This window comes from Canis aureus, chromosome 3, assembly GCF_053574225.1.
Source record: "Canis aureus isolate CA01 chromosome 3, VMU_Caureus_v.1.0, whole genome shotgun sequence".
Lineage (NCBI taxonomy): Eukaryota > Metazoa > Chordata > Mammalia > Carnivora > Canidae > Canis > Canis aureus.
In genome coordinates, this window is record NC_135613.1 from 13,188,331 (window position 1) to 13,202,607 (window position 14,277).

At 41.7% G+C, this 14,277-nt stretch overlaps 1 protein-coding gene across 3 annotated transcripts in view; it reads right to left on the reverse strand.

Moving 5' to 3' along the window:
* WDR59 (WD repeat domain 59) overlaps nt 1-14,277 on the reverse strand; it is a 103,685-nt gene that overhangs the window by 10,363 nt on the left and 79,045 nt on the right. For all 3 annotated transcript variants that reach the window (XM_077890493.1, XM_077890489.1, XM_077890494.1), the window contains 3 exons: nt 1,778-1,890; nt 268-418; nt 115-187 (listed from right to left, as the gene is read on the reverse strand). In XM_077890493.1, the coding sequence (XP_077746619.1) occupies nt 115-187; nt 268-418; nt 1,778-1,890 (337 nt within the window). The remainder of the gene's footprint in view (nt 1-114; nt 188-267; nt 419-1,777; nt 1,891-14,277) is intronic.

Consider the following 14,277-nt stretch of genomic DNA (forward strand, 5'->3'; position numbering starts at 1 on the left):
TGAGAAACAAGGAAAATATAGTGTATCTATCAACTGAAGTTTACACATTAATGATTCACACACAGTTTTCAGAGTTCTAGAAATCCAGTGTGGCCAAGCCAGCTCCATACCAACCTATGTTCCAGCCACCAGCATTGAGCCCTGGGTCTGACATGCTTGAGCAGGAGCCCGAGGAAGTAAAGCTAGGCTGCAGGACAAAGAGGAGCCATATCAGAACAGGTTTCCCTTAGGGGAAGTCAGATACAAAACACAAGGCCTCCAGCTTACATATCGGCTGTGGGACACCATAAGGTTAGAGGACCGGCCAGGAAAGGGTCCAAAGGGGTTTGGTATTCCCTGAGGCCGAGACTGGGCTTCAAACACGCTGCAGAGCATGGCCAAGGTCTGGACATCCCGGAGTCGGCAGTAATGAGCCAACCTGGAGGGAAAAAAGAGAGAAAAAAAGTCAAGAAAAGAGATAGAGGAAGGATAACTGTCATAGTTGTGGTGAGCTGTTGACAGAAGGGCAGAAGGAGGGATTCTCAATTCAGCCTCACAAACCCATCAGGAACCAGGGCTTTCTCCAGATTCAGAAGTTTATACTCTTGAGTTTGGCTAAATTTGTTTTGGAAAAGAATGTATCCAAGTATTATAAATGAGCTGAATAGCCCATCTGAAAGCTTCTGGTTGGCATCCAGGCATGGCTCAGACTTGAATGTAGCTTCCCCAAGAACTAAGTGGACTAAACTAACAACTGAATGAAACCATGCATGTGCTCCTGGTCTCCCCAACTCCAAGAATCACTCTTCACTCATAACCAATGCTATGTAAAGGTGCTCAGAACACTGTACCACCACCACCACAGTATGGAGAGCTGGAAATAGACTCAAATGTGGAATTACGGATATGAGTTATTAAATAAGAATAACAAGGAATATTTTTACCTTTTAGGTACTTACATCCTCTTTGCTCCTTTTAGGATTATTAACCAGGATGTGAGGTAGTGATCAGAGCAACTTGGCCTTTGGGAATGGAATGATACTGATACTTTCCTACCAACCAATGTCTAGTATCTCTTAAAGTGTTTTCACACCATCATATCTGAGCCTTATGTGATGTGGACAGAACAACCATTATCATCCCTGCATCACCATTTGCAACTGAAGCTTCAGCATAGGTCCCACGTCCAGCCTTAACAAGTAAGTCAAGCAATCCTCTACCCGAAGGAATTAGAGCTTCTCTATTAGGCTCTGAGCCTCACAGTATAAAGGTTTGAGTGGTATGATCTGTGGTAAACCATTTTCTTTTTTTTCTTTTTTTTTTTTTTTGTGGTAAACCATTTTCACATTGTATTTCCAGCTTGCCACATTTCAGTGCAATAAATCCAATACAAATTTGGTGTTTCCATAAACTGCCAAATAGGGTGAAAAATATCATTGCCCTTGAAAAATGCGTAAGTCAACATGGAATTAGAGAATCTGCTCTTGGAGGCAAAGCTCTATAGCACTCAAGAAATTTACCATTTCAAGAGTTCAAACTCCTGTGTTCAGACTGGTGTGACTTATGGGCTAAAGCACAAATCTCTAAAGGACACAAGTCTCAAATCCCTGTTGTAAATGACAAATACTGTATACTTCCTTCTGTTATGTTAGTTCTGCACAGATATTATTGTAGCATTAACGTGAAAGATCTCACTTTTGCCCATTCTCAGACCTCTTCGATGAAAACGCTTACAAATGCTTAAAAGACCTAAAATTTATATTACTCGTTTTCCTCACATTTAGCTCTTAAAACCTACAAGGACTCGAGCAGCTGTCGCCCAAAGGGATGTCGAGCCCAGGGTGTTTCCAAATCTGGGTCAGACTTCGGACCAAGGCAAAGATCTGTAGCAACTGTAGCCAGCGACCAAACCTGGAACAGATTGAAGAGAAACACTCAAAGTCAGACTGGTCAGGACAGGACCAGGAAACATGAAAGAACCTCACCTCTCCTCCACACACAGCCTACAGCCTTGATGCTCTCAGGGCAATAAAAACTGAGAACATGAAGCCCCCTTCCAGATATATCAAATCAAATTTGCATTTTAACACAATACTCTGGGGACTGTAATGCTCGAGAAACACTAGTCTTAAAAACTTTTATTAAGAGGGGAGGAGCAAGATGGCGGAAGAGTAGGGTCTCCAAATCACCTGTCCCCACCAAATTACCTAGAAAACCTTCCAATCATCCTGAAAATCTATGAATTCGGCCTGAGAATTAAAGAGAGAACACCTGGAATGCAACAGTGAGAAGAGTTCACGCTTCTACCAAGGTAGGAAGACGGGGAAAAAGAAGTAAAGAAACAAAGGCCTCCAAGGGGGAGGGGCCCCGCGAGGAGCCGGGCTGAGGCCGGGGCGAGTGTCCCCAGGACAGGAGAGCCCCGACCCGGAGGAGCAGGAGCTGCACCAACCTTCCCGGGCAGAAAGGGGCTCGTGGGGAGTTGGAGCAGGACCCAGGAGGGCGGGGATGGCCTCGGGTTCCCTGAGACAGTAACAGCAACTGCGCGCCCAGGAGAGTGCGCCGAGCTCCCTAAGGGCTGCAGCGCGCACGGCGGGACCTGGCGGGACCCGGAGCAGCTCAGGCAGAGGAAGAGGCTCCGTGCGGAGGGGGCTGCGCGGTTCCAGGAGCAGCTCAGAGGGGCTCGGGCGGCAGCTCCGCGGAGGGGGTTGCGCGGCCCGGGAGCGCGAATCCACCAGCGCAGGCTCCGGAGCACAGGGCGCCGGGACACAGCCCAGGATCCCGCCTCCCCCGGGACAGGCAGAGGCCGGGAGGGCCCAGGACAGCGAGGACGCTCCTGCCCCGAGCTGAGCAGATCAGCGGCCCCGCCCCGGAGCCTCCAGGCCCTGCAGGAGGAGTTCCTGCCGGAGCTGAATCCAGGTTTCCAGAGCTGCCCCGCCACTGGGGCTGTTCCTCCTGCGGCCTCACGGGGTAAACAACCCCCACTGAGCCCTGCACCAGGCAGGGGCACAGCACCTCCCCCAGCTGCTAACACCTGAAAATCAGCACAGCAGGCCCCTCCCCCAGAACACCAGCTAGACGGACAACTTCCAGGAGAAGCCAAGGGACTTAAAGAACACAGAATCAGAAGATACTCCCCTGTGGTTCTTTTGTTTTGTTTTGTTTTGTTTTGCTTTTTGATTTGTTTCCTTCCCCCACCCCCCTTTTTTTTCTTTCTTTTTCTTTCTCTTTTTCTTTTTTTTTTCGTTTTTTTTTTCTTCCCTTTTTTTTCTCTTTCTCTTTTCTTTCCTTCTTTCTCTCCTCTCTTTTTCTCTTTTTCCCAATACAACTTGCTTTTGGCCACTCTGCACTGAGCAAAATGACTAGAAGGAAAACCTCACCTCAAAAGAAAGAATCAGAAACAGTCCTCTCTCCCACAGAGTTACAAAATCTGGATTACAATTCAATGTCAGAAAGCCAATTCAGAAGCACTATTATACAGCTACTGGTGGCTCTAGAAAAAAGTATAAAGGACTCAAGAGACTTCATGACTGCAGAATTTAGAGCTAATCAAGCAGAAATTAAAAATCAATTGAATGAGATGCAATCCAAACTAGAAGTCCTAACGATGAGGGTTAACGAGGTGGAAGAACGAGTGAGTGACATAGAAGACAAGTTGATAGCAAAGAGGGAAACTGAGGAAAAAAGAGACAAACAATTAAAAGATCATGAGGATAGATTAAGGGAAATAAACGACAGCCTGAGAAAGAAAAACCTACGTTTAATTGGGGTTCCCGAGGGCGCCGAAAGGGACAGAGGGCCAGAATATGTATTTGAACAAATTCTAGCTGAAAACTTTCCTAACCTGGGAAGGGAAACAGGCATTCAGATCCAGGAAATAGAGAGATCCCCCAAAATCAATAAAAACCGTTCAACACCTCGACATTTAATAGTGAAGCTTGCAAATTCCAAAGATAAAGAGAAGATCCTTAAAGCAGCAAGAGACAAGAAATCCCTGACTTTTATGGGGAGGAGTATTAGGGTAACAGCAGACCTCTCCACAGAGACCTGGCAGGCCAGAAAGGGCTGGCAGGATATATTCAGGGTCCTAAATGAGAAGAACATGCAACCAAGAATACTTTATCCAGCAAGGCTCTCATTCAAAATGGAAGGAGAGATAAAGAGCTTCCAAGACAGGCAGCAACTGAAAGAATATGTGACCTCCAAACCAGCTCTGCAAGAAATTTTAAGGGGGACTCTTAAAATTCCCCTTTAAGAAGAAGTTCAGTGGAACAGTCCACAAAAACAAGGACTGAATAGATATCATGATGACACTAAACTCATATCTCTCAATAGTAACTCTGAATGTGAACGGGCTTAATGACCCCATCAAAAGGCGCAGGGTTTCAGACTGGATAAAAAAGCAGGACCCATCTATTTGCTGTCTACAAGAGACTCATTTTAGACAGAAGGACACCTACAGCCTGAAAATAAAAGGTTGGAGAACCATTTACCATTCGAACGGTCCTCAAAAGAAAGCAGGGGTAGCCATCCTTATATCAGATAAACTAAAATTTACCCCAAAGACTGTAGTGAGAGATGAAGAGGGACACTATATCATACTTAAAGGATCTATTCAACAAGAGGACTTAACAATCCTCAATATATATGCCCCGAATGTGGGAGCTGCCAAATATATAAATCAATTATTAACCAAAGTGAAGAAATACTTAGATAATAATACACTTATATACTTGGTGACTTCAATCTAGCTCTTTCTATTCTCGATAGGTCTTCTAAGCACAACATCTCCAAAGAAACGAGAGCTTTAAATGATACACTGGACCCGATGGATTTCACAGATATCTACAGAACTTTACATCCAAACTCAACTGAATACACATTCTTCTCAAGCGCACATGGAACTTTCTCCAGAATAGACCACATATTGGGTCACAAATCGGGTCTGAACCGATACCAAAAGATTGGGATTGTCCCCTGCATATTCTCAGACCATAATGCCTTGAAATTAGAACTAAATCACAACAAGAAGTTTGGAAGGACCTCAAACACGTGGAGGTTAAGGACCATCCTGCTAAAAGATAAAAGGGTCAACCAGGAAATTAAGGAAGAATTAAAAAGATTCATGGAAACTAATGAGAATGAAGATACAACCGTTCAAAATCTTTGGGATGCAGCAAAAGCAGTCCTAAGGGGGAAATACATCGCAATACAAGCATCCATTCAAAAACAGGAAAGAACTCAAATACAAAAGCTAACCTTACACATAAAGGAGCTAGAGAAAAAACAGCAAATAGATCCTACACCCAAGAGAAGAAGGGAGTTAATAAAGATTCGAGCAGAACTCAACGAAATCGAGACCAGAAGAACTGTGGAACGGATCAACAAAACCAGGAGTTGGTTCTTTGAAAGAATTAATAAGATAGATAAACCATTAGCCAGCCTTATTAAAAAGAAGAGAGAGAAGACTCAAATTAATAAAATCATGAATGAGAAAGGAGAGATCACTACCAACACCAAGGAAATACAAACGATTTTAAAAACATATTATGAACAGCTCTACGCCAATAAATTAGGCAATCTAGGAGAAATGGACGCATTCCTGGAAAGCCACAAACTACCAAAACTGGAACAGGAAGAAATAGAAAACCTGAACAGGCCAATAACCAGGGAGGAAATTGAAGCAGTCATCAAAAACCTCCCAAGACACAAGAGTCCAGGGCCAGATGGCTTCCCAGGGGAATTCTATCAAACGTTTAAAGAAGAAACCATACCTATTCTCCTAAAGCTGTTTGGAAAGATAGAAAGAGATGGAGTACTTCCAAATTCGTTCTATGAGGCCAGCATCACCTTAATTCCAAAACCAGACAAAGACCCCACCAAAAAGGAGAATTACAGACCAATATCCCTGATGAACATGGATGCAAAAATTCTCAACAAGATACTGGCCAATAGGATCCAACAGTACATTAAAAAAATTTATTCACCATGACCAAGTAGGATTTATCCCTGGGACACAAGGCTGGTTCAACACCCGTAAAACAATCAATGTGATTCATCATATCAGCAAGAGAAAAACCAAGAACCATATGATCCTCTCATTAGATGCAGAGAAAGCATTTGACAAAATACAGCATCCATTCCTGATCAAAACTCTTCAGAGTGTAGGGATAGAGGGAACATTCCTCGACATCTTAAAAGCCATCTATGAAAAGCCCACAGCAAATATCATTCTCAATGGGGAAGCACTGGGAGCCTTTCCCCTAAGATCAGGAACAAGACAGGGATGTCCACTCTCACCACTGCTGTTCAACATATTACTGGAAGTCCTAGCCTCAGCAATCAGACAACAAAAAGACATTAAAGGCATTCAAATTGGCAAAGAAGAAGTCAAACTCTCCCTCTTCGCCGATGACATGATACTCTACATAGAAAACCCAAAAGTCTCCACCCCAAGATTGCTAGAACTCATACAGCAATTCGGTAGCGTGGCAGGATACAAAATCAATGCCCAGAAGTCAGTGGCATTTCTATACACTAACAATGAGACTGAAGAAAGAGAAATTAAGGAGTCAATCCCATTTACAATTGCACCCAAAAGCATAAGATACCTAGGAATAAACCTAACCAAAGATGTAAAGGATCTATACCCTCAAAACTATAGAACACTTCTGAAAGAAATTGAGGAAGACACAAAGAGATGGAAAAATATTCCATGCTCATGGACTGGCAGAATTAATATTGTGAAAATGTCAATGTTACCCAGGGCAATATACACGTTTAATGCAATCCCTATCAAAATACCATGGACTTTCTTCAGAGAGTTAGAACAAATTATTTTAAGATTTGTGTGGAATCAGAAAAGACCCCGATAGCCAGGGGAATTTTAAAAAAGAAAACCATATCTGGGGGCATCACAATGCCAGATTTCAGGTTGTACTACAAAGCTGTGGTCATCAAGACAGTGTGGTACTGGCACAAAAACAGACACATAGATCAGTGGAACAGAATAGAGAATCCAGAAGTGGACCCTGAACTTTATGGGCAACTAATATTCGATAAAGGAGGAAAGACTATCCATTGGAAGAAAGACAGTCTCTTCAACAAATGGTGCTGGGAAAATTGGACATCCACATGCAGAAGAATGAAACTAGACCACTCTCTTTCACCATACACAAAGATAAACTCAAAATGGATGAAAGATCTAAATGTGAGACAAGATTCCATCCAAATCCTAGAGAAGAACACAGGCAACACCCTTTTTGAACTCGGCCATAGTAACTTCTTGCAAGATACATCCACGAAGGCAAAAGAAACAAAAGCAAAAATGAACTATTGGGACTTCATCAAGATAAGAAGCTTTTGCACAGCAAAGGATACAGTCAACAAAACTCAAAGACAACCTACAGAATGGGAGAAGATATTTGCAAATGACATATCAGATAAAGGGCTAGTTTCCAAGATCTATAAAGAACTTATTAAACTCAACACCAAAGAAACAAACAATCCAATCATGAAATGGGCAAAAGACATGAAGAGAAATCTCACAGAGGAAGACATAGACATGGCCAACATGCATATGAGAAAATGCTCTTTTTCATATGAGAAAATGCTCTTTTTCATCACTTGCCATCAGGGAAATACAAATCAAAACCACAATGAGATACCACCTCACACCAGTGAGAATGGGGAAAATTAACAAGGCAGGAAACAACAAATGTTGGAGAGGATGTGGAGAAAAGGGAACCCTCATACACTGTTGGTGGGAATGTGAACTGGTGCAGCCACTCTGGAAAACTGTGTGGAGGTTCCTCAAACAGTTAAAAATAGACCTGCCCTACGACCCAGTAATTGCACTGTTGGGGATTTACCCCAAAGATACAAATGCAATGAAACGCCGGGACACCTGCACCCCGATGTTTATAGCAGCAATGGCCACGATGGCCAAACTGTGGAAGGAGCCTCGGTGTCCAACGAAAGATGAATGGATAAAGAAGATGTGGTTTATGTATACAATGGAATATTACTCAGCTATTAGAAATGACAAATACCCACCATTTGCTTCAACGTGGATGGAACTGGAGGGTATTATGCTGAGTGAAGTAAGCCAGTCGGAGAAGGACAAACATTATATGTTCTCATTCATTTGAGGAATATAAATAATAGTGAAAGGGAATATAAGGGAAGGGGGAAGAAATGTGTGGGAAATATCAGAAAGGGAGACAGAATGTAAAGACTGCTAACTCTGGGAAACGAACTAGGGGTGGTAGAAGGGGAGGAGGGCGGGGGGGTGGGAGTGAATGGGTGACGGGCACTGGGGGTTATTCTGTATGTTAGTAAATTGAACACCAATAAAAAATAAATTAAAAAAAAAAACTTTTATTAAGCAAACTTCAAAGAAATGATACCATGCATTAACCCCAATGGGTTGTCTCAAGTGATTTCTTCCACTGCTTCATTAGTGAACAGGCAGAGAGAGGGGGAAAAAAGCATTCTGGACCACATTTCAGATCTGTCCTTTGCCCAAGTAATGGGAAACTGTTGCTTTCATTACAAAAGTTCCAGTATACCCTCAAAGCTGAAGAAAAATAGGCCAGAACAAAATAGACTTGACTTTCTTTTTGTTGACATCAAATCTGAGGAATATCTCCAAAACTGAAATCTCTTAGGGCTTGGGGTCATCAGGAAGAAACTAATATCCACTAGGTGTCTATTAAATCCAAGATTTAGTACACACTAATATTAAAAACATCATGCCATCAACAGAACCTCCTTCCTTCCACACTTTTAAAAATGGAATACTACTTTTGGGAAATCTTTCTTAGTACCAATACATCATTATATGACCACTAACTGGAAAACAGTATACTAGACTGTGAGAAACTTGAAAGGAAGAAAATACAGACTTTAATCGAGGAGTCTATAATCTAAGAAAAAAATAAACAAAAATATTGAAAAACAAGTAAAAAAACCCACATCAGGTATGTTAAGAATCAATTAAGTTAGGTGGCACTGGGGCACCTGGGTTGCTCAGCAGTTGAGCATCTGTTTTCAGCTCAGGCATGATCCCAGGGTCCTGGGATCAAGTCCCACATTGGGCTCCCCACAGGGAACCTCCTTCTCTTTCTGCCTGTATCTCTGCCTCTCTGTGTCTCTCACAAATAAATGAATAAAATCTTTTAAATTAATAAATGAATAAAATAGGTGGCACTAATATACTCAAGCACAGGAGTATCGATTAAAACAAGATACATGAACAGATACATAAATCAATGGAGTAGAATTAGAGAATCCAGAAGTGGACCTTCAACTTTATGGTCAACTAATATTCGACAAAGCAGGAAAGACTATCCACTGGAAAAAAGACAGTCTCTTCAATAAATAGTCCAGGGAAAATTGGATAGCCACATGCAGAAGAATGAAACTAGATCATTCTCTTATACCATACACAAAGGTAAACTCAAAATGGATGAAAGATCTAAATGTGAGACAAGATTCCATCCAAATCCTAGAGGAGAACACAGGCAACACCCTTTTTGAACTTGGCCACAGCAACTTCTTGCAAGATACATCCATGAGGGCAAGAGAAACAAAAGCAAAAATGAATTATTGGGACTTCATCAAAATAAAAAGCTTCCACAGCAAAAGAAACAGTCAACAAAACTAAAAGACAATCTACAGAATGGGAGAAGATATTTGCAAATCACATATCAGATAAAGGGCTAGTTTCCAAGATCTATAAAGAACTTATTAAACTCAACAGCAAAGAAACAAACAATCCAATCATGAAATGGGCAAAAGATATGAAGAGAAATTTCACTGAGGAAGACATAGACATGGCCAACAAGCACATGAGAAAATGCTCTGCATCACTGGCCATCAGGGAAATACAAATCAAAAGCACAATGAGATACCACCTCACACCAGTGAGAATGGGGAAAATTAACAAGACAGGAAACAACAAATGTTGGAGAGGATGTGGAGAAAGGGGAACCCTCTTGCACTGTTGGTGGGAATGTGAACTGGTGCAGCCACTGGAAAACTGTGTGTGCGATGGTTCCTCAAAGAGTTAAAAATAGAGCTACCCTACGACCCAGCAATTGCACTGCTGGGGATTTACCCCAAAGATACAGATGCAATGAAATGCCGGAACACCTGCACCCCAATGTTTATAGTAGCAATGTTCACAATAGCCAAACTGTGGAAGGAGCCTCAGTGTCCATCGAAAGATGAATGGATAAAGAAGATGTGGTCTATGTATACAATGGAATATTACTCAGCCATTAGAAACAACAAATACCCACCATTTGCTTCGACGTGGATGGAACTGGAGGGTATTATGCTAAGTGAAATAAGTCATCGGAAAAGGACAAATATTATATGGTCTCATTCATTTGGGGAATATAAAAATTAGTGAAAGGGAATAAAGGGAAAGGAGTGAAAATATCAGTGAGGGTGACAAAACATGAGAGACACCTAACTCTGGGAAATGAACAAGGGTAGTGGAGTGGAAAGGGAGGTAGGCGGGGGGTTGGGGTGACTGGGTGAATGGCACTGAGGGGGGCAATTGAGGGGATGAGCACTGGTGTTATGCTAACTGTTGGCAAATTGAACTCCAATAAAAAAAATAAAAATAAATAAATAAAACAAGATACATGAGGTTTACTTTCGTTTCTATACAATAACCCACCCAAACGGTTGCTAAGAGAAGTTAATGTCTTTCTGGGATAGGACAGGATGTTTTTACCCTGGCTGAAAATTTAGGCATGTTACTGCCTCACCTTTTTTTTTTTTTTTTAATAAATTTATTTTTTATTGGTGTTCAATTTACCAACATACAGAATAACACCCAGTGCTCATCCCGTCAAGTGCCCCCTTCAGTACCCGTCACCCATTCATCTTCACCCTCCGCCCTCCTCCCCTTCCACCACCCCTATACCAGCAATGTCCACAATAGCCAAACTGTGGAAGGAGCCTCGGTGTCCATCGAAAGATGAATGGATAAAGAAGATGTGGTTTATGTATACAATGGAATATTCCTCAGCCATTAGAAACAACAAATACCCACCATTTGCTTCAACGTGGATGGAACTGGAGGGTATTATGCTGAGTGAAATAAGTCAATCGGAGAAAGACAAACATTATATGTTCTCATTCATTTGGAATATAAATAATAGTGAAAGGGAATATAAGGGAAGGGAGAAGAAATGTGTGGGAAATATCAGAAAGGGAGACAGAACATAAAGACTCCTAACTCTTTTTTTTTTTTTTTTAAGATTCATTTATTTATTTTAGAGAGAAAGAGAACACAGGAAGGGCAGAGGGAGAAGGAGAGAAAACCTCAAGCAGAACTCCACTCACCCCTGCTGAGTGTGGAGCCTGGCATGGGGCTGGATCTCATGACCCTGAGATCAAGACCTGAGCCAAAAACCAAGAGTTAGATCCTTAACCAATTGAGTCACCCAGGCATCCCATTACTTCCTTACTTATAATATACATTTCCTAAATGGCTTTAACAGGAATAGATGACACTTGGGCTTATTTCTGCAATTCTTTGCAAAACAGTAGACACATCACCATCAACACATGCATTAAAAAGAACAAAAAAACATTCTTCAAGCATCTACACTGATGCCATTTCCATCCCTTTACAAGTAGCATGCTACAAATAATGACAATAATTATAGGAACAGAGTGGTGACTGTCCCATATATTGGGTATTTGCCATCTAGCAATATAGATAGGGGAATTTTACATATATGACCTTATTTCTTTCTTAATCGATTCTAGAATCAGGACTATTTCACAGTCCAGGAAATTGAGGTTCAGAAAGACTAAGTGCTACCCAGGATCACAAAACCAAAAAGGTAAGAGCCCCAATTTAAATCCGGGGCTGTCAGAACCCAAGGGAAGGGTCTTTCAACTTCAGACCAGCCTGACTGAGAACTTAAACAAAAATATCAAAAACTTAAAACCACCTTAGGAAATAATTTTCCCTCAGAGAATGATTTTTCAGAACACCTCGGGTCTTAGGATTGCATTTGCCAATCTCATCAACATTATGAGGTCATTATTATGGTTTTCATCTTATAAATATACACAGGCTGGGCAAGCCTGAAATAATCTGCCCAGGGCTCCATCACTAGGGAGCTAAGTTGGACCTTCACCTCCTGGTATAAATTGTGCACTATTTCTACTACTCTACTTTGCCCTCTTAGTATGTACAGACTGAGGTGGCTGAGTCCTCAGAGAAACAAATTCAGTCTCTGAGTCTCAATCTCACCTAAAAGGGTTTGGGCAGAGAGCTGATAATGTTTATAAGAGGAAAAAGGCAATCTTAGGGATTTTTTAATCATATAAAAATCAAGGGAAAGTCTTAGCTCTGGGTCATTTGGAGAGTTACAGGGAAAAATTAAACTGATAGAGGAGTTTCTATTGCTCAGTAGAATCCTCACACTACCGAATAAAGGGCACAGGAGAAACAGGAAGTAGACTACTGGTTGCCCAGGTCTGGGTGGGGAAAAGGGGATTGACAAGAGACAGCTAAGTGGGGTGGGGGTCTCTTCAAGGTTGTAGCAATGTTCTAAAACTGTTGTGATGGTTGTAAAACTGTGAATATACTAAAAGACACGAAGGGCAGCCCAGGTGGCTCCGCGGTTTAGGGCCGCCTTCAGTCCAGGGCCTGATCCTAGAGATCTAGAATCGAGTCTCACGTCGGGCTCCCCGCATGGAGCCTGCTTCTCCCTCTGCCTGTGCCTCTGCCTCTCTCTCTCTCTCTCTCTCTGTGTCTCTCATGAATAAAGAAATAAAATCTAAAAAAATAATAATAATAATTAAAAAATTAAAAAATAAAAGACACGGAGGGATGCCTGGGTGGCTCAGTGGTTGAGCGTCTGTCTTTGGCTCAGGGTGTGATCCTGGAGTCCTGGGATCGAGTCTTGCATCGGGCATCCTGCGAGAAGCCTGCTTCTCCCTCTGCCTGTGTCTCTGTTTTTCTCTTTCTGTCTCTCATGAATAAACAAAATCTTTAAAAACAAACAAACAAACAAAAGACACTGAATGGTACATTGAAATGGGTAAGCCACGTAGTATAGGAACAATGTCCGGTGGCTCAGCAGTTGAGCATCCGTCTTTGGCTCTGGTATGAGCCCCAGAGTCCTGGGATTGAGTCCCAGGATCAAGTCCTACATCTGGCTCCCTGCATGGAGCCTGCTTCTCCCTCTGCCTGTCTCTCTCTCTCTCTCTCTGCATGGAGCCTGCTTCTCCCTCTGCCTCTCTCTCTCTCTCTCTCTCTGTGTTTCTCATGAATAAATAAATAAAATCTTTTAAAGAAATTAAAAATAAATAAAAATAATAAAAAATTTAAAAATAGGAGTTCACTTTAATATATTGATGTTCCTGCAATGATGAAGGAAATTAACATTTTTGCTAGATTACATTATATTTCAAAACTGAACAGGCTTCTACCTAAGAGAATGCTTTGGTAAACTTTTAATGAAACAAAGCATTTTTTTAAAAGATTTTATTTCATTTCTTTTTTTAAAAAAAGTAGGCTCCATACCCAGCATAGAGCCCAGTGTGAGGCGTAAAATCATGACCCTAAGATCAAGACCTGAGCTGAGATCAAAAGTCAGATACTTAACCAACTGAGTCAGCCAGGCAACCCTTAAAGATTCTATTTTTAAATAATCTTTACACCCAACAGGGGTGTGAACTTACAACCTGAGATCAAGTGTCACATGTTCTACTGACTAAGCTATCCAGGTGCCCTCCCATTTATTTATTTATTTCTTAATTTTAAGTAGACTTTATATCACACACAGGACCTGAACTCGCAACCCCAAGATCAAGAATCACATGCTAAAAAAAAAAAAAGAATCACATGCTATACTGACTGAGCCAGCCAGGTACCTACTTGAAACAAAGTACTTTTTTCTTTTTTTTAAAGATTTATTTCTTTGAGAAAGAGGGAGAGAGCATCAGCAGGAGGGGCAGAGGGAAAGGGAGAAGAAAATCTGAAGCAGACTCTGTGCTGAACTCAGAGCCCATCAAGGGGCTTGATCTCTCAACCCTGAGCTGAAACCAAGAGTCAGATGCCCAACTGACTGTGCCACCCAGGTGCCCCTGAAACAAATCATTTTTAAAAGTATAAAAACCCCAGCAAAACAGAATTGAGAGTGTAAATGGCAAAGGTATAGCCACATGTATGTGTGTAACAATCACCGTGGTAACAGAGTAGAAAAAGAATGTAATAAAAAATTAGCAGTATGTGCTTTAGGATTCTCTCAGCTAAGCTCTAAT